The following is a 20,440-nucleotide window of genomic DNA, read 5'->3' on the forward strand; positions in this document are numbered from 1 at the left end:
CAAAACAAAACTTTTTAAAAAATAAAAGCCTGACACTTGCTATCTCTATGCAGATGATTCCCAGATTTATATATCTAGCCCTAGTTTTTTCCTGAATTTCGGGACTTCTTGTTTAGCATCTTAAACTCAAAATGTCATTCTCTTCTTCATAAATTGTCCCTCCTTCCCAATTTTCTTATTACTATCAAGGATACCACCAACTTCCCAGAAAATGTACTTTCAATGTTATCTTGGACTTTTCCCCCTCATTCACCATATCTAATCTGTGGTCACATTTCATCATTTCAACCATCCAAATCTCTATTGTGTATGTCCTCATTTTCCCACCCTCATGGCCAGTACCTTAGTATCAATTGACCTTTATCTTGCCCTGATTGGCTACCTTTGTAGTAGACTTTTAACTGATCTCCCTCCTTTAAATTCCTTTTTACTCCAATCTATCTTTCATTCATCTGCCAAAGTTATTTTTCTAATGCCTGTTTTGGACCATATCTCTCCTTTGTTTAATGAGCTCCAGAGTTATCTCCAAATCAAATATAAAAATCCCCTATTCAACATATAAAATCTTAACAATTTGGCCCCTTTCTACCTTTCCCATCTTCCTGGCCTACAACACTATACCTCTGTTCTTTTGTTCCTTTGTCTATATACCTGGAATGCTTTATTCTCCTTTCTCTTCTTTCCTTAGTTTTCTTCAAGACTATGCTTTAAACTCAAATCACTCTGGCTCTCTTTGATTGACCAGAGTGAATGCAAATAGTATCTTTTTGTTTTTGTTTTTGTTTTGGCCAGAAACTTGAGGGTCTTTCCCTCTCAGATTGATTAGGTAAAAAAGGCCATTCTCTGCCTCATTTCTTACTCAACCTTAATCACTGATTAGATGTTCTCAGTCAAACTGAGACCTATTAAAGACCTTAGATTAAAAAAGACCAAGGTCTCCCACTGTATCCTGGGCCATCTTCAGTCATCCTGATCTGTGACTTCCTACTGGACCCAGATGGCTCTAGAGGAGAATGTGAGATTGGTGACTTTACACAGCTCTCCCTCACTTCAATCAAATTCACCTACAAGTTATAGCATCACCTCCCTGATGTTGTGGTCCTGTGTAAGAATGAAGGATAAACAATACCAATCATAATTCAGTTAAATTTTTACCTTTTTCAGGATGCCTTTCCCAATCCCCCCAGATACTTTGCAGTTATGGTGTAGCTTTTCTGAGCCTGTTTCCTCCTCTGTAAAATGAGGGGGTTGGATAAGAGTGCCTCTGAGGTCTCTTCCAGTTTTAGATCTATGATCCTATGTATGGACTTTAGACCTTACCAAAGACCTGTATTCAGATTCTCCTGCTACTTGGTGATTGTGTGATCTTAGCAGTCACTTCATTTCCCTGAAATTCAGTTTCCCAATCGAAAAATGAGGAGATTGACCTTTGTGGTCCCTTCCTATGATGGTATGGTACATTATCCATTTCTTTGAATATCCTGGCAAGTAAATCATCTGGGTCTACCTCACTGAATTCAGCAATGATAGCTGAATGCTCTCATTCTTTGTTATTGTTCTGGCTTATCTGAACCTGTGACCCTGTGAACCATAGCACACCAATACTGTCCTCGGAGGTTTTCTTGGCAAAAATCCTGGAGTGGTTTGTTATTTTCTTTTCCAGTGAATTCAGGCAAACAGAGATTAAGGCACTTGTCCAGGATCATACTAGTGTCTGAGGTCACATTTGAACTCAGGTCTTCCTAACTCTGAGCACTCTACCTTGCTCCCTTTCTATCTCTTTGTTTTGTCTTGGCTGCTAATCCCCATAAGTGATTTTCAGTCCATTTTCACCACAAAAGTTCATTCTCCCTGGCAGAGGAAACAAAATAAAAAACAAAAATATAAATTTGTACCCTAGTTTGCCAGATTGTTTTTGATAATAAAAATAATTTTATAATTCAAATTCAAACTAAAGTTTATTAAGTTTATGATAGAGTTTATGTTTGTTAGGTTCTAAATGTTAAAATTATGCAGAGCAAATATTTGCGAAAAACAGCTGAATATTTGGGCTCAAGTGATGGCTTTTGCATTATTTTTTTTTGGAGGGAGATATGTATTGTACATTTGCGGATTCATTTATCTATGATATTCTCACTCTCCATTACTCCTAGACAAACTTGCATCTCATTTTCCCTGAACTCACAGGGATTGTGCTGACAAAGATTTAGAGAGCAAAGAGGTGATTGAGGCAAGAGAGTACTGGATTTCTCATGCTATTTGAACTGCCTAGGTCAAAACTATAGACAAATCATATGATACCATGAACGTAGTATAGTTCAGAAAAGAGCATCTGGAAGGAACTTAGGAAACTTGGGTTCCAGTCCTAGTACTTGGTAGTTATGACATTAAGCCAGTGACATAGTTCCTTTAAAGCTCATGTTTCTCATTTATAACATGTCAATTGGACTTAATGACTTCAAAAAGTTTATTTTATTCAACTCAAAAGGCTAAGAAAAAAAGTGAAGTTATATATAAATATATATACCTTAAGTAAACAAGCAACTTTTCTAAACACGGAAATAAATATTTATGTAATTAATGGAATAAGTTATTAGCTTTTTCACATCACAAACTGCCCACTGGACGTATCTAACAGCAAGTCCCATAGACACTTAAACCTAACATGTAGGAAACAGAACTCATCTCTTTGCCCCACCCTAACCTTCTCCTCTTTCTAACCTCCCTAATTCTGTCTGGGACAACCTACCAACTTTCTAATCAGAGGTTCACCACTTCAGAGACATTTGTTTCTTCACTCTCTCTAATCCCATATATAGTCAGTTGCCAAGACTTGTCAACAACTTCTACACCACTTCTTGAATCATCTCCAAGTCTTTGCTACTCTAATCTGAATTCTCATCTTCCCTCTCTGGACCTTGACAATAGCTAAACTAATTGGTCTTTCTTCTTTAAGTCTCTCACTTTCCCAAGTCATCCTCCATGAAGTTGCCAAAGTGATCTTCCTAAAGTGCAAGTAAGTCCATGCTGCTTCTCTCCTCCAGAAATCCCAGTGACTTCCTCTTGTCTGTAAGGTAACATACAAACTCTTTTGTTTGACGTTTCAAGTCTTTGATGACCATTGTAATTATAGGGATGATAATTATCTAACATTATTTTATCGTTATTCAGTATTTTCAAAGATCCCTGATTAAGTGATATTTTCTCTTTTGATCCATTTTTTTTTCAACCCAATCTACCCTTCTAACTAGTCTTTTGTATTGCTATCACCATAGATATCCATCTCCTGGAGGCTAGCTAGCTTTCTGGTGATGACCTTTCCATATGTTAACCTAAGTTTGTCTTCAGATGACAGATATATTGTCTATCTCCAAATCTATCCTCAAAGCTTTTCCAGCTTGCTAACTAACACCTGTCAGAGCATGCATACCACTGATATCACTTTCCAGAGTACAGGGTCACCTCTGTACCACAATAGGATTTGAATGGAGGAACATTAAGTACATCATAGTTTTCCAGAGTAAATTAATCTTCAGAAAAAACCTTGTCCAATAGCAATAAGGTATTTAATGACTCTAATTGTGGACAGGATGAAAGAAGCTAGTACTTTAGTTGGGAAGAGTCATTATTATTATTATTATTATTTGTCACAGATGTAGAGACAAGAACTCCCTTTCTATCTTTCTAAATAGTCCCATTGTTGAAGTCTAAAAACCCTGAAGGATTTCATTTGGAACTTAAAATGTCAGCCTTTTTCTCTTCTACCTGTTTGGATATCAGTTTTCAAAGGGACATTTGGTTTCAGCATATCCAAACTGTAATTTCTGTGTTTGGCCTTCTGTCAAATATTCTCTTCTCTCAATAGGAAGTTAAAAAAAAAATAAGTCTGTGATGGCTTATGAGAACTTTTCCCATTCACTAAATGAATCTAAGCCAAAATATAGGTAACTCAGGAGTCTATCACTGCTCTGTATATCCATACAAACTTAAGTTTTAATTGTGGGAACTTAAAAACAATTAATTTAACCTAATGTATCTTAATTGTTTAAAATAACTGATTTTTTATAGATAATTTATTGTTGATAATAAGTTGATAAATTGATAATTTAAAATATTTATATAATTTGGAAGAAAATCCATATAAATGAATAAAAGAACACACATAAAGTGTTTACTATATATACTTGTAACTTTGCTAAGTGCTGGGGATAGAAATATAAACAAGAAAGATAGACCCTAACCTCATGGAACTCATTTTATAATGGGGAAATGTAAAATAGGAGCCAAAAGGTCAGGGATGGAGTTATGATCAAAACATCATTTGGGAGGGAACAGGAAGTGGTATGGTGACTTGGTTCAGGATAAGATAAGGTTAAAAACTCATCTTCCCAAGTCCCAACAAACAATTCCACACATAAACACCAATTTCTTTCTTTCTTTTTTTTTTAATTAATTTTATAATTATAACACTTTTGACAGTACATATGCATAGGTAATTTTTTACAACATTATCCCTTGTACTCCCTTCTATTCCAAATTTTCCCTTCCTTCCTTCCTCCCTCCCCCTCCCCTAGATGGCAGGCATTCCCATACATATTAAATATGTTATAGTATATCCTAGATACAATATATGTGTGCAGAACCGAATTTTGTTGTTGTTGCAAAGGAAGAATTGGATTTGGAAGGTAAAAATAACCTGGGGAGAAAAAAAAAATGCAAACAGTTTATACTCATTTCCCAGTGTTCCTTCTCTGGGTGTAGCTGATTCTGTCCATCATTGATCAATTGGAATTGGATTAGCTCTTCTCTATGTTGAAGATATCCACTTCCATCAGAATACATCCTCATATAGTATTATTGTTGAAGTTTATGATCTTGTGGTTCTGCTCGTTTCACTCAGCATCAGTTGATGTAAGTCTCTCCAAGCCTCTCTGTATTCCTCCTGCTCATCATTTCTTACAGAACAATAATATTCCATAACATTCATATACCACAATTTACCCAACCATTCTCCAATTGATGGGCATTCACTCATCTTCCAGTTTCTAGCCACTACAAAAAGGGCTGCCACAAACATTTTGGCACATACAGGTCTCTTTCCCTTCTTTAGTATTTCCTTGGGATATAAGCCCAGTAGTAGCACTCCTGGATCAAAGGGTATGCACAGTTTGATAACTTTTGGGGCATAATTCCAGATTGCTCTCCAGAATGGTTGGATTCTTTCACAGCTCCACCAACAATGCATCAAAAACACCAATTTCTTAGAAAGTATGTTCCCTAATTGAATGGATGCCCATCAACTGGAGAATGAATGGCTGAAGAAATTATGGTACATGAATGTTATGGAATATTATTGTTCTGTAAGAAATGATCAGCAAGATGATTTCAGAAAGGCCTGGAGAGACTTACATGAACTGATGCTGAGTGAAATGAGCAGAACCAGGAGATCATCATACATAGCAACAAGATTATACAGTGATCAATTCTGATGGATGTGGCCCTCTCCAACAATGAGATAATTCAAACCAGTTCCAATTGTTCAGTGATAAAGAGAATCAGCTACACCCAGAGAGAGAGAACTATGAGAACAGAGTGTGGACCACAACATAGCATTTCCACTCTTTCTGTTGTTCTTTGCTTGCATTTTTGTTTTCCTTCTCAGGTTTTTTTCATTCTTTCTAGATCCAATTTTTCTTATGCAGCAAGATAACTGTATAAATATGTGTACCTATATTGTATTTAACATATAATTTAACATATTTAACATGTATTGGACTATCTGCCATCTAGGGGAAAGGTGGGGGGAAGGAAGGGAAAAGTTAGAACAAAAGGTTTTGCAAGGGTCAGTATTGAAAAATTACCCATGCATATGTTTTGTAAATAAAAAGCTACAATAAAAAAATTAAATTAAAAAAAGAAAGTATGTTCCCTGAAAAAGTTAATTTGTTAGTGAACAATGATTTTGTCTTTATGTCTCCAGTGTTTAGCTCAAAGTGTTTGATACTTTTGGCATATCCAAGATGCATGCAAAGTAGATACAATGTCAGTTCAGAGGAAAGGCATCAGTATCTTTCTTTCAGGTGATACTTTAGTGAAGTGATGAAGGAAACCGGGGCTTAGAAGAGGAGGCAGCATGAATAGGCAGGTGTGAGAGATAGCCAATAGAAGGAAATCAAGAAAAGAGCAGAGTACCCTGTGCAAGTGTGGCTGGGTCACAAAGTGAATGGAAGCAATCACTGGAAAGGGAACAAGGGGCCAGGTTGTGAAGAGCCTTAAAGGTAAAACAGTTTATATTTGATGAGGAGTTAGCAATTATAAAAACAAACAAACAAACAAACAAAAAACTATTATAATAATCCCTTCTGTAGAAGAAAATGGCAAATTACTCCAGTATTTTTGCCCCCAAAACCCGAAATCGGACCCCAAAGGGTCAAACAAGACCAAAAAAGACTCAATGAGAAATATCCAGATGAGAGAAGTCTAAACCAGGGTGGCAACTGTAAGTGTAAGTGAAGAGATGACATATGGGAGAGATGTCATGGTGATAAAAATGACAAGTATTGACCACTGATTAGTTCTGTGGGGTGAGAGGGAAGAATTGAGTATGATATCAAGGTAGTGATCCTGGGTGACTGGAATAATGGTGGAGCCTTCAACAGTAATAGTTTGAAAGAGGAGTGAGTTAAATAAAAAAGATGAGTTACTCTGGATAGGTTGGGTTGAAGATACACATGTTCAATTCAAAATTCTTAAATATTAGATTAAATTAGATTAAATCAGAAGATCAGGATGGGAGAAAACCTTCCTGGGGGGTGGTATTTGGGCTTTAGCACTGAGACAGGCAGAAAGATAGGAGAAGGCTCTGTAAAAGGAGGGAACAGCGTGAAGAAAGGTGGAGAAATGTGAAAACTCAAAATATGTTTAGGGAATGAGACTATAGCTTAGTCCAACTGAATGTAGAGGAATAGAAAATAAAACCACTCTAATATTAATCTTTTACAAAAAGACCTTAAATTGAGTCACAAAAAGTTGGACATGAATGAAAATGACTGAACATTTGTTTCAGTAGACAATGAAGATCAGGACAGTTGGACAACACAATAGATAGAGTGCTGGCCTTGGAGTTATGGAGCAATCTGAGTTCTAATCCAACCTCAGATACTTGACACATACAGTATGACCCTTGCCAAGTTACTTATCCCTGATTACCTCCTCCCCCCCAAAAAAAAATTAGCAGAGAGGATAAGATCAAAGACTTACTTGAAGGGATCTTTATTTAGTATTATTCCCTCTTTTTACAGATGAGGAAACTGAGGTTCATAGAAGTTACTTGATTTAGCCAAATTCACATAGCTATCAAACACCACGGGTAAACTTCTCAGCTGAATCCTCAGACTTTTCCTACTTACCACTTACTCCTGGGAAATGATGATTAATTTTTGTGGTAGGTGAGTAGAATTTGGGGTGGGACAAATTGTAGACTGGGATCAAGGAGAAGTTATTGAATTCAATTACATGATAACAAGGGATTGACCTATAGGCTGTGTTAATGAGAATGGAATGTAACCATAGAAGAATCAACTTTCAGAAAGATAAGGACTGGATTTGACAATTGGACATAGGAATTGGGGGGGAGGGGGTGGTCCAAGATGTCTCTCAAATTTCAAGCTTGAATGACTAGAATGACAATACAATTATTCCAAGAGAAAGAACTGGTTTGGGAAAGAAAAATAACTTTGGATGCTTGCAATGTACCCAATCAAGTCTTCTACTTTTAAAAAATATTTTTTATTGATGCCTTTTGCTTCTACATCACATTTTTTCCTAGGTCTATACCATTATCCTGCCCTCCCCCCTATTCAATCCTTCTTTATAACAAGGAAAAAAAACAATTAAATAAAATTATTTGATAGTCACTATTATCTGATAGTATATACATTTTCTCTTAATATGTCTCCCCCTCATTTTTGTCAAAGGAGGCAAATGTTCCCTGAACTCTAGAACTTTTTTTTTGCTTTCTCAGTCACTCAGAGCTGAAAAATCTTGTGATTTTCTTTTCCCTCTTTTCTATTGTAGAAGTAATTATCATATTTATATGCTAGTTTAAGTTTTATTCCATCTAATTTCCAGATTTTTTTTTTGCAATTCTTCCAAAAGCTTTTGACCATTTATCTATTGAGGATTGGCTCTTGGTTATTCTTTTTTTGTATCCCTGAGTGTCAAGATGGTGCTGGGAACATAACTGGGCATTTCACAAATATTTCTTGTTGATTCAATTCTGCAAATATTTATGGAAATAATTCTGATATTAAACTACATAAAAAGGAAAACTATTAGGGCCAAATCACAACCCTTTGAAACTAAGTGTAAAAGTACTATTATTCTTGCTGAAATTGGACATTTTCTTCTTCTGCTCCTTTTTAAAAAGCATGTTGAATCTTATTTCAAGGCTATTCTGTTCCCTTCTTCATTTAGGTAACTGGTGAAATTTGATAGTCTGGCCCATGGAGTCCCAAATTTCATGCTTGTGTGTACTTGGATTCTTCAGGTGTTATTTTTCTGAGTTTACCCACACAGAGCAAAATAAGAGTGAGAAACCAGAGACTCCAGCCAATAGCTGCTGCAATCCAACCATCTTCATCCATTCCATGCTTACAGCACTGGGCAGCCTTAGAGCAGAAATCTAGATCTATTGAAGAAGAGATACATTTCACCATCCTTCTTCCTTTTTCTCTTCCCCATATAAATATAATTTAATTTCAATTATCCATAGAAGATGGAGAGTTTCCCTCTATAAACCAAAATGATATTACTGAAGAGGGATTAGATCATGTGGACTCTGGGTTGTTATCCTGAGGAGGATGGATTTGCCTGACTTTTCCACAAATTCCCCCCACTTCACCCCTCCTCCTCTCTACCCCTAACTCCCCCACCCATATACTCCACCCCTCTCCTCTCCCCAGCTCCCTCCACCCTGCAAATGAGCCATATTTATGAGAGAGCTTGCTAGTGTTAGAGCTATACTTATGTGGAACAAGGCAAAACTAAGCAATCTATGAGAAAATAAACTCATTAAATTCTTGGTCTCACATTGTATTTTTCAACCTTTAATCTTGTATTAACCACAGCCAGTGAAACACAAATTGATTTTTTCTAACTTTAACATATAAGGTCCTCCCTGGAATAAGATATTTATTTTTACTGTAATTCATAGAAAACAAATGTCCATGTGCATCTAATCTGAACCCCAAAATCGGATTATGATTGAACTGTTGAAAATTACTCTTTTTTTCATCTTCTATCTGTTCATAAATAGGCAAAAAAAATTGATGTTTGACCCCACAATAAAATATCTAAAGTAAAAGCCAGCAATTAACAGCACTGTAGAATGTATAAATTAGCCCTTCCATTTTCTATCTAGTAGTTTCTGAGTTCCCTGGAGGTTGTTCTCAAGTTTATTTGTTTGTTTTTAAATATCTACAAATAATCATATAAATTTGTTTCCTTTGTTTCTAAGGTTAATTAGGTTTTTAAAATATCATTTAGGGTAAAACTATCTCCTAAAAAAGTTAACAAAAAATTGTCAGAATGGACATAAATCTACTATTTTATAATCTACTAATAATCTTTTAATATATAAATTGTAGGGGCATGGAGATAAAGCTAGAGAACATCTTAGATGTCCAGTTCCCTTATCATATAGATGGGAAACTAGAGTCTCCAAGAAGTTATATTCCCATTTAATGTGTATTTCAATCTCCTGACATCTTGTCCCAAGTTACACCAGATAACTGGTTTATTAGGTTCTCCATGAAGTCTTACATCCAATGACTCTGAAGATAGATTAATAGAGAGACTCAGTAATCTCTCAGGCTTCTTTTAGAGAACAGGGAGAAACATGGACAGTATACAAAGTTGTCCCCACCCAGGAGTGGGGAAACCTAATAATCATCCCCAATAATCAATGAAACTTAAGCAATAGAGAGGATTCAACCAATAGAGAGCTTCAGCAGCTGTAGAAAACTTACTAGTGCACTGTGCTATGAATGCTGAGTCTGTCACAGGAGAAGGAACAGATGAAAAGTTGTGTGTTTCTGAAAGAACAAGCACAAAACAGAGAGGCAGAATCAATACAGCAAAATTAAGGGTTACTGAACTGTCCTGGAAATTAGAGATGGTCTTGCGACTGTTAGACCCAAGGGAGGGGGATCATAGCAGTTGCTATTACAGGTTGACTTTGTAAAAGACATGCTAGTTGTAAGAAAATGGAATTCTTTGGTTTAACAGGTGATGTTTCAAGTTCATTTCTTCTTCATTCAGGACAACTCATAAGAGCTGTCATCTTGAAAGGTAAAGGAAAGGGCCTTCCTTGTTAGCTTTGTGATCAGAAACAAATCAGCCTCAATGGCTCATTTCTACATCTCTAATATGGGTAGAACATTAACAGTACTTAACCTTCTAATCAATCTAATCCTATCAACTCTAATCTTAGAGTTGGAAAGAAGCCTAAAGGTCATTGAATCTACAGTGTTTTACAGATTATTAAACAGCTCTGGAAGATTAATGAGCATACAAGATTTTCATCAACCTGGGGCACTCCAGGTTTGGAAAGTTCCTTGAAATCAAGCAAATAATGTCTATATTTAATTTATGAGTACATAACTATATATATATATATATATATATATATATATATATATATATATATATATATATATATATATATATATATATATATATATATATATATATTCCATGTAGACAAGATATGGAGAGATTAAGTGACTTGCCCAGAGTCATACAGCTAGCAAATGTCTTATGGATTTCAATAGCATTTGAACCCAGATCTTTCTTATTCAACAAACAGCTATCTGTTCAATATTTCCTCTTAAAGACTAATATTAAAACCAAAACCAAAGCCCAGAATGTTTCAATCAGTTTTATCACTTGTTTTCAAATCAGCCTATATTGCAAGCTGCTTATTAACACAACATATACTTTAGGTTATCTGACTACTTCTTCATCCTTGACACCATCTTTTAAGCAAAATTTTTATCTTCCTGGGCATGCACAGTGTCAGAGATTATAAGGTCCTACAGTGATTACAAGACACTGATATAATAAATGTGAAAGTTTTTTATGATTGTAGCTCTCGATACAATTTGAGTCACTATTAAATGAATTTGAATGGAATGTATATATTCATTAAGGAATCTCTAATATTTCCTTAGCATTATTACAGGCACTTAATGGTACAAATTCTCAAGTAGCCCTAGGGAAAGGAGGACATGTCCTCAGGTTACAGGTTTAAGTTTTTTGTATATATGATGGGAAGAAATTAAATATTCTGTTTGTGTTTCCTTCAATAGACTTTAGAAATAAAGTCTGAAGATATCCTTTCCAGCATATTATAATGCTATTCCTCCTATTCTCTTGGCATGGCAGGAAACTAGAAAGCTCCCTAGTTCCCATTTTAGGACACCGTGTCCTTCAGGGACTTTGGTTTTTGTAGGGAGGGAAATACTAGTTTGAAAAGAGACCTATTATTTAGCCTAAGGCATAAAACTGTAGTTCTAACTAAAGTTTTGCTATCCCACCCCAAGCTTCTCAAAAGTTTGACTCAATTACTGTAATTAGTTGATGTAATCTGACGTAATTTATTTACACCTGAAAGGCATGGAGATTGGGGTGGGGAGAGGCATTTGGGTGGGAGAAATTGATTTCCCAACCCTTTTCACCTTCATGATAAAAATGGTTTTCTTGAGAGGTCCAGTCTTTTTTGCCAAGGACAGTGAAAATAGTTTCTCACTTATGTGAAGCCAAAGTTAATTGATGTTATGTTTCTTACAGAAAAATAAACCCTGATTATTGCAGGTGGAATTTGGGAACTCTAAGTACTGATAAACTTTGTGTTCCTAGTATAAGAGTTAAGTATCTAACTGTTGATCCCCAGATGCTTCACCCTGAGGTGCAGGTTCAAGATAGCACCCAGGTGCTAAGGGGCCTCAGTGCACTTATAATCTTTGGCGTATAAGATTCCAGGGAAATAAGACATCTGAAAAATGCAGAGATGGGTTGGTTGGGAGGGAAGATCAGCTGAAGAGGAGGATGGTGGTTTATAGGGTCCTAAATTTCTAACTGGAAGGAATCTTAAAATCCATCCAGTTTAACCCCTTTATTTACAGGTGAAGAAATTGAGACCCAACCAAAGTGGTTGAAATCACGGACATGTATCAGCACAGGAGTTTGAAGCCAGATTCTCTGTTCCAATCAATATGTTGCATGTGATATAGGTTTGATACCATTATTATTCTGTTGTTGTTGTTCAGTTATTTCAGTTCTGTCCTCATGACCCCATTTGCCTTTTTCTTGGCAAAGATGCTGGAGTGGTTTGCCATTTCCTTCTCATTTTACAGATGAAGAAAGTAGGCATACAGGGTTAAGTGACTTAACCAGAGTCACACAGCCAGTAAGTGTCTGAGACCAGGTTTGAGCTTAGTTAAATGAGTCTTTCTGACTTCAGACTTATCACTCAACCTCATTGCCCACTACTATTATTTATGTATCTTAAAGACATAAAAAAATTTGATCTGTATCTCTATATCAGCTCTTTTTGTGGTGGTTAAAAACAAAAACAAAAACAAAAAAAAAAAACCTGGAACCTGAAGATATGTTCATCCATAAGGGGGAAAGTAAACAAAGTATTCTATCACTGTGATAGAATACAATTGTGCCAGAAGAAAAAAAGTCAGAGTTGGTTTTAGTGAAACCTAGGAAGACTTATGAACTTATACAGAATGAAGGGCAAAGAGCCAGGAATAATAACATTATAAAGACAAATAGCTTTGAAAGACTTAAGAATTATGATCAATGCAGTGACCATTCTGATACTAGAAACAGCCATCAAGTAAAGTTACTCATTAAAAAACAACAAAAGAATTTCTACATCCAAATAAGTATTATCCCTTTCAAAGTCACCTTGTAGATATGTACATTTGCTGTTCAATCATTTTGGTTTTGCTCAAGTCTTCATAATTCCATACAGGGTTTTCTTGGCAAAGATACTGGAATAGGTTGACATAATAAATGTACAGCTGTCTGTACATTTACTAATGGCAATTTATGTGGCTGCTTCAATTATAAAATGCTTTGCTTATATGATTTCATGATGATCTATACATTTTAGGACACCTATCTTAAGAATTAAGACTTGAGAATCATTTTACAAAGCATAAATGAAGCATCTCACTTTTAAAATTTTTAAATTCAATTTTAATTAATTAATTAAATTCAGACTTGGTTTTGAACCAAAGACCTAGCTTGTTCACTCACCTTTTCATTGTTAGTTGCAAAAATTTATTAGTTTTCAAAAATCAATTCCATCTTTAAAAGATGTGGAATGATGTATGTAAAGCATTTGATAAAACTTAAGCATGAGGTCAACTATTAGTATATTGCTATTATAATTATTACAGTGAGCAAGATCCATTCAGATTTTGAGTTGCTACCAGGGAAATGGTCTTTTTTTCTGGAGTCCATTTACTTAATCACCACCATTAGGACTTGTTTTTAAAAGAAACATTATCACAAACTGTAAAGGCAATTCCAATAGGGATATTTCAAAAATGGTTTTAAGTATGAAAAGCATCATTAGAACTAGAAAATATTCTTCTATAAAGATTGCTTTTCAGGACAAAATATTTAGATTCTAGCATGTTTGTTACAAATTAGTCATACTACCTTTTGAAGCATACGTCATGGCTCTTTCAACAACTTGCCACAATAAACATTCCTGGTAGTTATTTCCTGTCTACTTTGTAATGAAGCCAAATTAATCTAATCCTCAACTTTCTGACTATACGCTCTACTTCTTCTTTTTTTATTTAATAGTTTTTATTTACTAGATATATGCATGGGTAATTTTACAACATTGACAATTGCGAAACCTTTTGTTCTATTTTCCCCTCATTCCCCCCCCCCCCCCCCCCCCCCCCCCCCCCCCCCCGCCGCCCCAGATGTCAGGTTGACCAATATATGTTAAATGTCAGTATACTCTCTACTTCTTGAAGAAGTTTGAGAACCCCTGGATTTTCAGTGACTCACAGAAAGATAAAAGACAGGATAAGGGAGAACAAGTGGTGAGAAGGGAACAGGGGGCAAAGATTCAATGTTTGGAGAAAGAAATAATGAAAGCAAAGGTATACTGTGGACCAGTTATCCTCTGTAGATTGTGTGTGTACAGTTTTACCTGAAATTTATAAGGAATTTGCTCTAAGTCAAGGGTAATATCCAGTTCCCACTGATTAAGGTATGGTCAACAATAGTGAACAGAAAATTTAGAAATATGGGGAAGTGTATTATTGCAAATCATCATTAAACTTTTTCATTTAAAAAGCCATTTTAAAAATTTTGAGGTACTGTTTCATTCCTATTAAATTGGCAAAGAATAAGTAAAACTGAAAAAAATTCAAGAGTTGGGGAGAAACAAAGACCTAGATCCATTGCTGATTGAATTAAAATAGTGGAATCTTTTCTTACATCTTTTTAAAATTTGTGTTCTTGTGAATATTTTACAAAATGCATACTGGATAGAAAACTGGACTTGGGATCAGGAAGACTGAGCTTCCTGAGTTTAGATCTAGCTAGCTGTGTGATTCTAGGCAAGTTATTTAGCCCTGTTTTCCTCAGTTTCCTCATCATGAAAATGAACTGGAGAAGAAAATGGCAAATCATTCCAGTATTTTTGCCAAGAAAATCTCAAATGGGGTCAAGTTTGAACCCAATAACAATAAAGTCAGTAATAAATGTATACAATATGTAAATGAATAATATATTAGGTGCTAACTGCTCAAAAATTTTTTTATTGAGGTACAAAAATCAAAAAATTTTACAATAAGAGTAAAACTTTTAAAGAAAGTTGGCAAAAATTGTAAGAAAAAGGAGATAGTATGATCACATTTGCCTGAACAAGTGCAAACTCATACTACCTTCCCCTGTAGTTAGGGAACCAACACTTTCATATTCACATTTTCAATAGAAAAGGCCTGGATAAGTTGTTTTATAATGGCACAATCAATTGTTTTGGAATATGTTTGCAAGTGTTATGGAATAAAAAAGATGAAACAATGAAAAGTGAATAAAAACCCATCATAGCAGAGATGACTATATATAAGAAAATTATATACACAAATACATGTACAGGAGTGAATAGAGAATGAAAGGCATAGAGGGAAAAGTTAATATACTATAACGCGTACTTTATATTTTGGAATTGATTTTCAAAATCCAAGTAGTGAATTTCAGTTTAATTGTGGTTTAAAATTACATGCATAATTTATGCATATATTCATGTATTTTCCACACATAAATTTAATTTATAAAAATAATTTATTTTTTCTTTTTCTTTTTCTCTTTCTTTCTTTCTTCTTTCTGAGGCTGGGGTTAAGTGACTTGCCCAGGGTCACACAGCTAGGAAGTGTTAAGTGTCTGAGACTAGATTTTAACTCCGGTCCTCCTGAATTCAAGGCTGGTGCTCTATTCACTGGGCCACCTAGCTGCCCCTATAAAAATAATTTATAAAGAAAAAACAAGGATTTCTCTTAGTAATAGTTTTGTGGACCACTGAAAATTTGCTATTGGGGGTAGCTAGGTGGCGCAGTGGATAGAGCACCAGCCCTGGATTCAGGAGGACCAGAGTTCAAATCTAGTCTCAGACACTTAACACTTCCTAGCTGTGTGACCCTTGGCAAGTCACTTAACCCCAGCCTCAGGGAAAAAAAAAAAAAAAAAAAAGAAAATTTGCTACTGATGGCAATTGGGAAATAAGTTTAGAGAAGCATTTCCCAAATATTTTGCTTTCAGGTCCCCTTTACATTCTCAATTATTAAGGATATCCTCAAAGAGCTTTTGCTTTATGTGGGTTATATCTATAAATATTTACTGTGTTATAAATGGAAATGACTTAGAATTATTATGAAAATAGTTAAGAACCTGTCACTCCAGAAGTTCCTCATATTACACTTTCAGAGTAGCTGCTTTCCCAAGGATAAATGTTGAAAACTATCTTTGTGAATATTTTGAAAATAAGCTATGATTTAAAAAAAAAAAAAAAAAAAAAAAAAAGAGTAGCTGGTGTGGAATACTATCCTGAAAAATAGAGAAATTTGATTCCTCAGTTTTTTCATCTGTAAAATGAGCATAAATAATCTCTAAATTCCCTTCACCTCTTAAGACCTATATTCTAAAAAGTGCATGGAACCTAGAAGGCACTATGCAAATATTCTGATCCTTTGATGTTATGAACAATGTAATTTATCCTAGGGAGTTTCTTAACCTTTGTGTACATTAATTTTTTTTCTACTTGTCATATGAGGATATTATTTCATTTTATCTGAGAATAAATCAGATGGTCTACTAACTAGAGAAAGCATTGAGCTATAAAAGGAATTATTTATTTTGAAGGAAAGAAAGCAATATTAGGGGGCTTAGCATGTTGTCAGAAGAAAATAAAGATGTTTAAATAAACATATATACTTCCATAAAATCCATGATTCTATTGGTAAAGGTGTTCCCTCCTACTAAGATCCAGATCTCAACCCTTCCATGCCTTGGGAGACAATATATATAATAGTCAGCCTACTATTGGCCAGTTGTTTTAGCAAAACAAAACAGAAAAACACCAAAAAACCACTCTCATCACCTGCTGGCCAGACTAGAGATAATGAACCTCTGAGAATTAGGCTAAACTTGTCCTTGGTAAACAGACATAGTCTATTCCCAAAGAGTGGAAAGAAGCTTAGCCAGCCCTCTACTGACAGTCTCTGGAAGACTCCGGGTCAGTGACAACATTGGAGGTAGGGATTGACAAAAAGAGAAAAGAAAAGTCATTTCACTGACCTTCTAGGGAAGGAAAGAAGCTACTGGTAAGTAACAAAATAAAAATATTTTGGAATTAATTCAACCATTGGTTTGGGGAATTTTTTTTTTTTTTTTTTTTTTTTTTTTTATGTTTTGCTCTTAGCAATGGTGAAGAAAAGCTGGATACATTTCAGAAGAGAAATGTCAGCACATCTATGAGTGTGCTCCAGATGAAGTCCGGGGAATTTGATCTTTATCAACAGGAAATTAAATCTAAAAACATCCCCTTCCCCAATTCCCAGCTCTCTCTGGACTGAAAGACCTGTTTCTTTTTTTCTTGGGCCAAATTCCCTCCCTCCTTTTTTCTGTGTTTTGATTTTTCCCTTCTTCCCTCTCCTCCCTCCTCTGTGGAGAACAAACACATAATTCTACCTGCTAAGCAAGTTGTGTGCAAGGACGCAGACAAGAGGACGAGGCTGATGGGAAGGTACATTGCAGAGGAAAGCTGCTTCATGGTGGAGATGGCAGACACCTGTCCAGACTGGCCTTGTATCGCGTGTCCTCTGGAAACCTTGAAAATGACTCTGGCAGACCACAGGAAAACTTCTGCTCTCCAGTTTAAAAGAAAAGAGAAGGGGTGGAGCAAAGTGAACTCCCATCTAGCTGCTCTTGCTTGTGGAAAAAAGAAAGAATTCCCTCCCCCCACTTTTAAACTGTGAAGTTTGGGAAGTTGAAGGAGGAGTTTGTGTTTTGTTTTGTTTTTGCTAATTTATTGAACAGGGGACTGAGTTGGCTATATCAGCTTAATTTTCAGATACTTGCTGAGTGTGTGGCCCTAGGTAAATCACTAAATCTCTCTTAGCCTCAGTTTCTTTATCTGTTAAGTGAGGATCAAATAATGTAGCAGGAAAAGCACTATATAAATGTTTACTATATTATCTCTAGGAAGGAAAAAGAAACAAAATATGTATATTAAGTAAATTCAAAAAGTATGCCAAATAATTTCCAGAGGAAGAGAGTGTAATAACTCATGAGACAGTGAGTTCCACACCTAATCTCTGCCTTTAACTTCCTGTGTTGATTTAGGGAAATTATCTTCTCTCACCTTCGGTTTCCTCAACTGTAAAAGAAGGAGTGGACATGGTGATCTCTAGGTTTCTTACAGCATTAAAAGTTTTAGGGTTAGATGGCTTGGTATTGCCCAGCCACAAACCTGCTCTATTAAATAATAGAATTTTAGAGCTGAAAGGCACCAAGTCTCTCAATTAAGAAGTGAGGGAGGGGGAAGCTAGATGACATAGTGAATAGAGTACCAGCTCTGAAGTCAGGAGGACCTGAGCTTAAATCTGACTTCAGATGCTTAATACTTCCTAGTTGTGTGACCCTGGGCAAGTCACTTAATCCCAAATTGCATCAGAAAAAAAAAAAAGTGAAGGAAAACAAGACCTATAGAGTTGAGCAGTTTTTCCAAGGTCATAGATAATCAGTCAGGTTTTGAACCCAGGTCTCTAATTCCAAATCCAAACTACAAAAATTTTCAGCTACGGATTTCTTATTATTATTATTATTATTATTATTATTATTATTATTGCCTGAACAAGTGCAACCTCATACTGCCTTCCCCTATAGTTAGGGAACCATCACTTTCATATTAATTATAATTATAAACTAATTATATAATCACAATGTGAGCCATTATGGTAACTGGTAAATTTCCATTCTTTCTTGGAAAGAATGCTAGGCTTGAAGACCCAAATCAAAATATTTGCAAGCCATAGGGTGTTGAGAAAGTCTCTTAACCTCCTTGAGCCTCATTTTTCTTACTTGTAAAAACTCAGAATTTGGATCTAACGATATCTAAGGTTCTTTCCAGTTCCTAAATCTATGATGAGTTTCTACAGTTCTACCCTCAGTGAGTTCAGAGTGATAAAATGGTGTTGGCTTCTCAATTTCAGTAGAACTTGTATGCTGAATGTATTTTTTTTTTCTCCCTAAGATAGGGGACTACTTTACTTTAATCTCTTCATATTTCATTTGAGTCCCCTTATGACAATGGTACTTGTTTTTGTGAAGGCTGGAAGGTTGGAAAGAATTGAAGCAAAGGAATAAGCTAATAATCCTCCCTCCCTCCCACCCCACGCTAAGGAATTTATATTCTCCCTTGGACGTCACCTATCTTTTTGTTCTGTGCCTCTCCAGGGTACTTTGTTTTAACTATGTGTTTACATCACTTTGTTAGACTCGTCTAAAGTCCAAGTTGTCCTAGCAGTCCAGAGTTCTCATAAATTTCATATAATTAGAATAAGACAGAACCTCAGAGGTCACCTAGTCCAACACACACCTTTAGACAAATCCCACCTGTGACATCCTCAAAAAGGGACTATTCAGCTTCTAACTGAAAGACGCGTATAGGAGCTCACTATGCTCTAAGAAAGCTCATTCCACTCTTGAACAGCTCTAATTAAGTAGCTATCGAATATCCCCTAAGTCCTTTCTTCTTCAATAATCCTGAGTTTTTTCAACTAATCCACATTATGGCAATAATTTTTCTAATGAGCAGAAACACAGAACTGAGAGCTTGGTCATGACCTTAGAGATCATATGCTTTACTTCACCCTCCTCATCATAAAAATGGGAAAACCACAGTCTATTGAGGGGAAATAATTTGCCCAGAGTCACCAAGATAGTAAATAACTGAATCAAGATTTAAACTTGGGAATTTCTGGGTCCAAATGCAGGACTCTTTTGCCACACCATGTACCTTTCTTTCTCTGATATTTTCCCCCAAAGCAGTGTGATGTACTAAGCGTTCTAGATAGGATATAAAAAGATTCAAAGATGCCAAAAATATTTGGAAAAAATTTGTGATATCCAAACCACTTTCCATTGAGGTACTGTCTGATTATCTGAAGAGATTGCCTCAATCTTTTGGAATCTATAACATCATCTTTAAGAATTAAATGTCTAAAAGAGCAACTAAATTAAAACTTTGATAAAAAAAAGGGGAAAAAAATGCAGGGAGGAGAGGACAGAGAGGGGAAACTCAAGAATAATATAACACTGTAGTAATCCAAGATTTCACCAGTGTGGTACTCTTTCTGATGACAAAGCTCACCAGCCATGCATGAGATCCCAGAAATTGCTTTGGGGACTTGTTTTGGGCTCATCCTGGTGAGGAATTTCTCTGAATTCAGTGAATCTGGTCATCAGAAAGCAGAAATATTGAATTTAGAGGACTTAGATTCAAAACCTAACTTTGCTATTTACTAGCTTTGTGATCTTGGGGAAGTCATGTAAAATCTGTGGGGCTCAATTTCCTTCATATTGAACTAAAGAGATTTATTTAACTGTCCTATTCCTTATTTATTTATCTATTAATTAATTAATTAGTTAATTAATTAATTGTTTGTTTGTTTTTTATTTATTCTTTCCTGCTCCTTGCTCTCATGTTGGTCACTATTCCTGAGTTATTGACTTGATATTGTTATTCAGGCGTGTCCAACATTGTGTGATCCAATTTGGTAAAGATCCTCGTTTGCCATTTCTTCCCAAAGAATGGTTTGCCATTTCCTTCTCCAGCTCA

At 35.5% G+C, this 20,440-nt stretch overlaps 2 protein-coding genes across 2 annotated transcripts in view; one reads left to right on the plus strand and one right to left on the minus strand.

Annotated features, from left to right (window-relative positions):
- Positions 1 to 7,256: 7,256 nt before the first annotated feature.
- Positions 7,257 to 17,508, minus strand: TMEM213 (transmembrane protein 213). The gene is made up of 3 exons (XM_074267807.1): positions 17,290 to 17,508; positions 10,029 to 10,094; positions 7,257 to 8,689 (listed from the first exon to the last, which is right to left on the minus strand). The coding sequence occupies exons 1-3, from the start codon at positions 17,369 to 17,371 to the stop codon at positions 8,520 to 8,522; spliced, it is 318 nt and encodes a 105-aa protein (XP_074123908.1). The 5' UTR covers positions 17,372 to 17,508; the 3' UTR covers positions 7,257 to 8,519.
- ATP6V0A4 (ATPase H+ transporting V0 subunit a4) overlaps positions 16,709 to 20,440 on the plus strand; it is a 65,956-nt gene continuing 62,224 nt past the window's right edge. Inside the window, exon 1 of the mRNA XM_074267805.1 lies at positions 16,709 to 16,922. The gene's annotated coding sequence lies outside the window, so the exon portion shown is untranslated. The remainder of the gene's footprint in view (positions 16,923 to 20,440) is intronic.

The sequence above is a fragment of the Sminthopsis crassicaudata genome, chromosome 5 (genome assembly GCF_048593235.1).
Source record: "Sminthopsis crassicaudata isolate SCR6 chromosome 5, ASM4859323v1, whole genome shotgun sequence".
NCBI classification, from domain to species: Eukaryota; Metazoa; Chordata; class Mammalia; order Dasyuromorphia; family Dasyuridae; genus Sminthopsis; species Sminthopsis crassicaudata.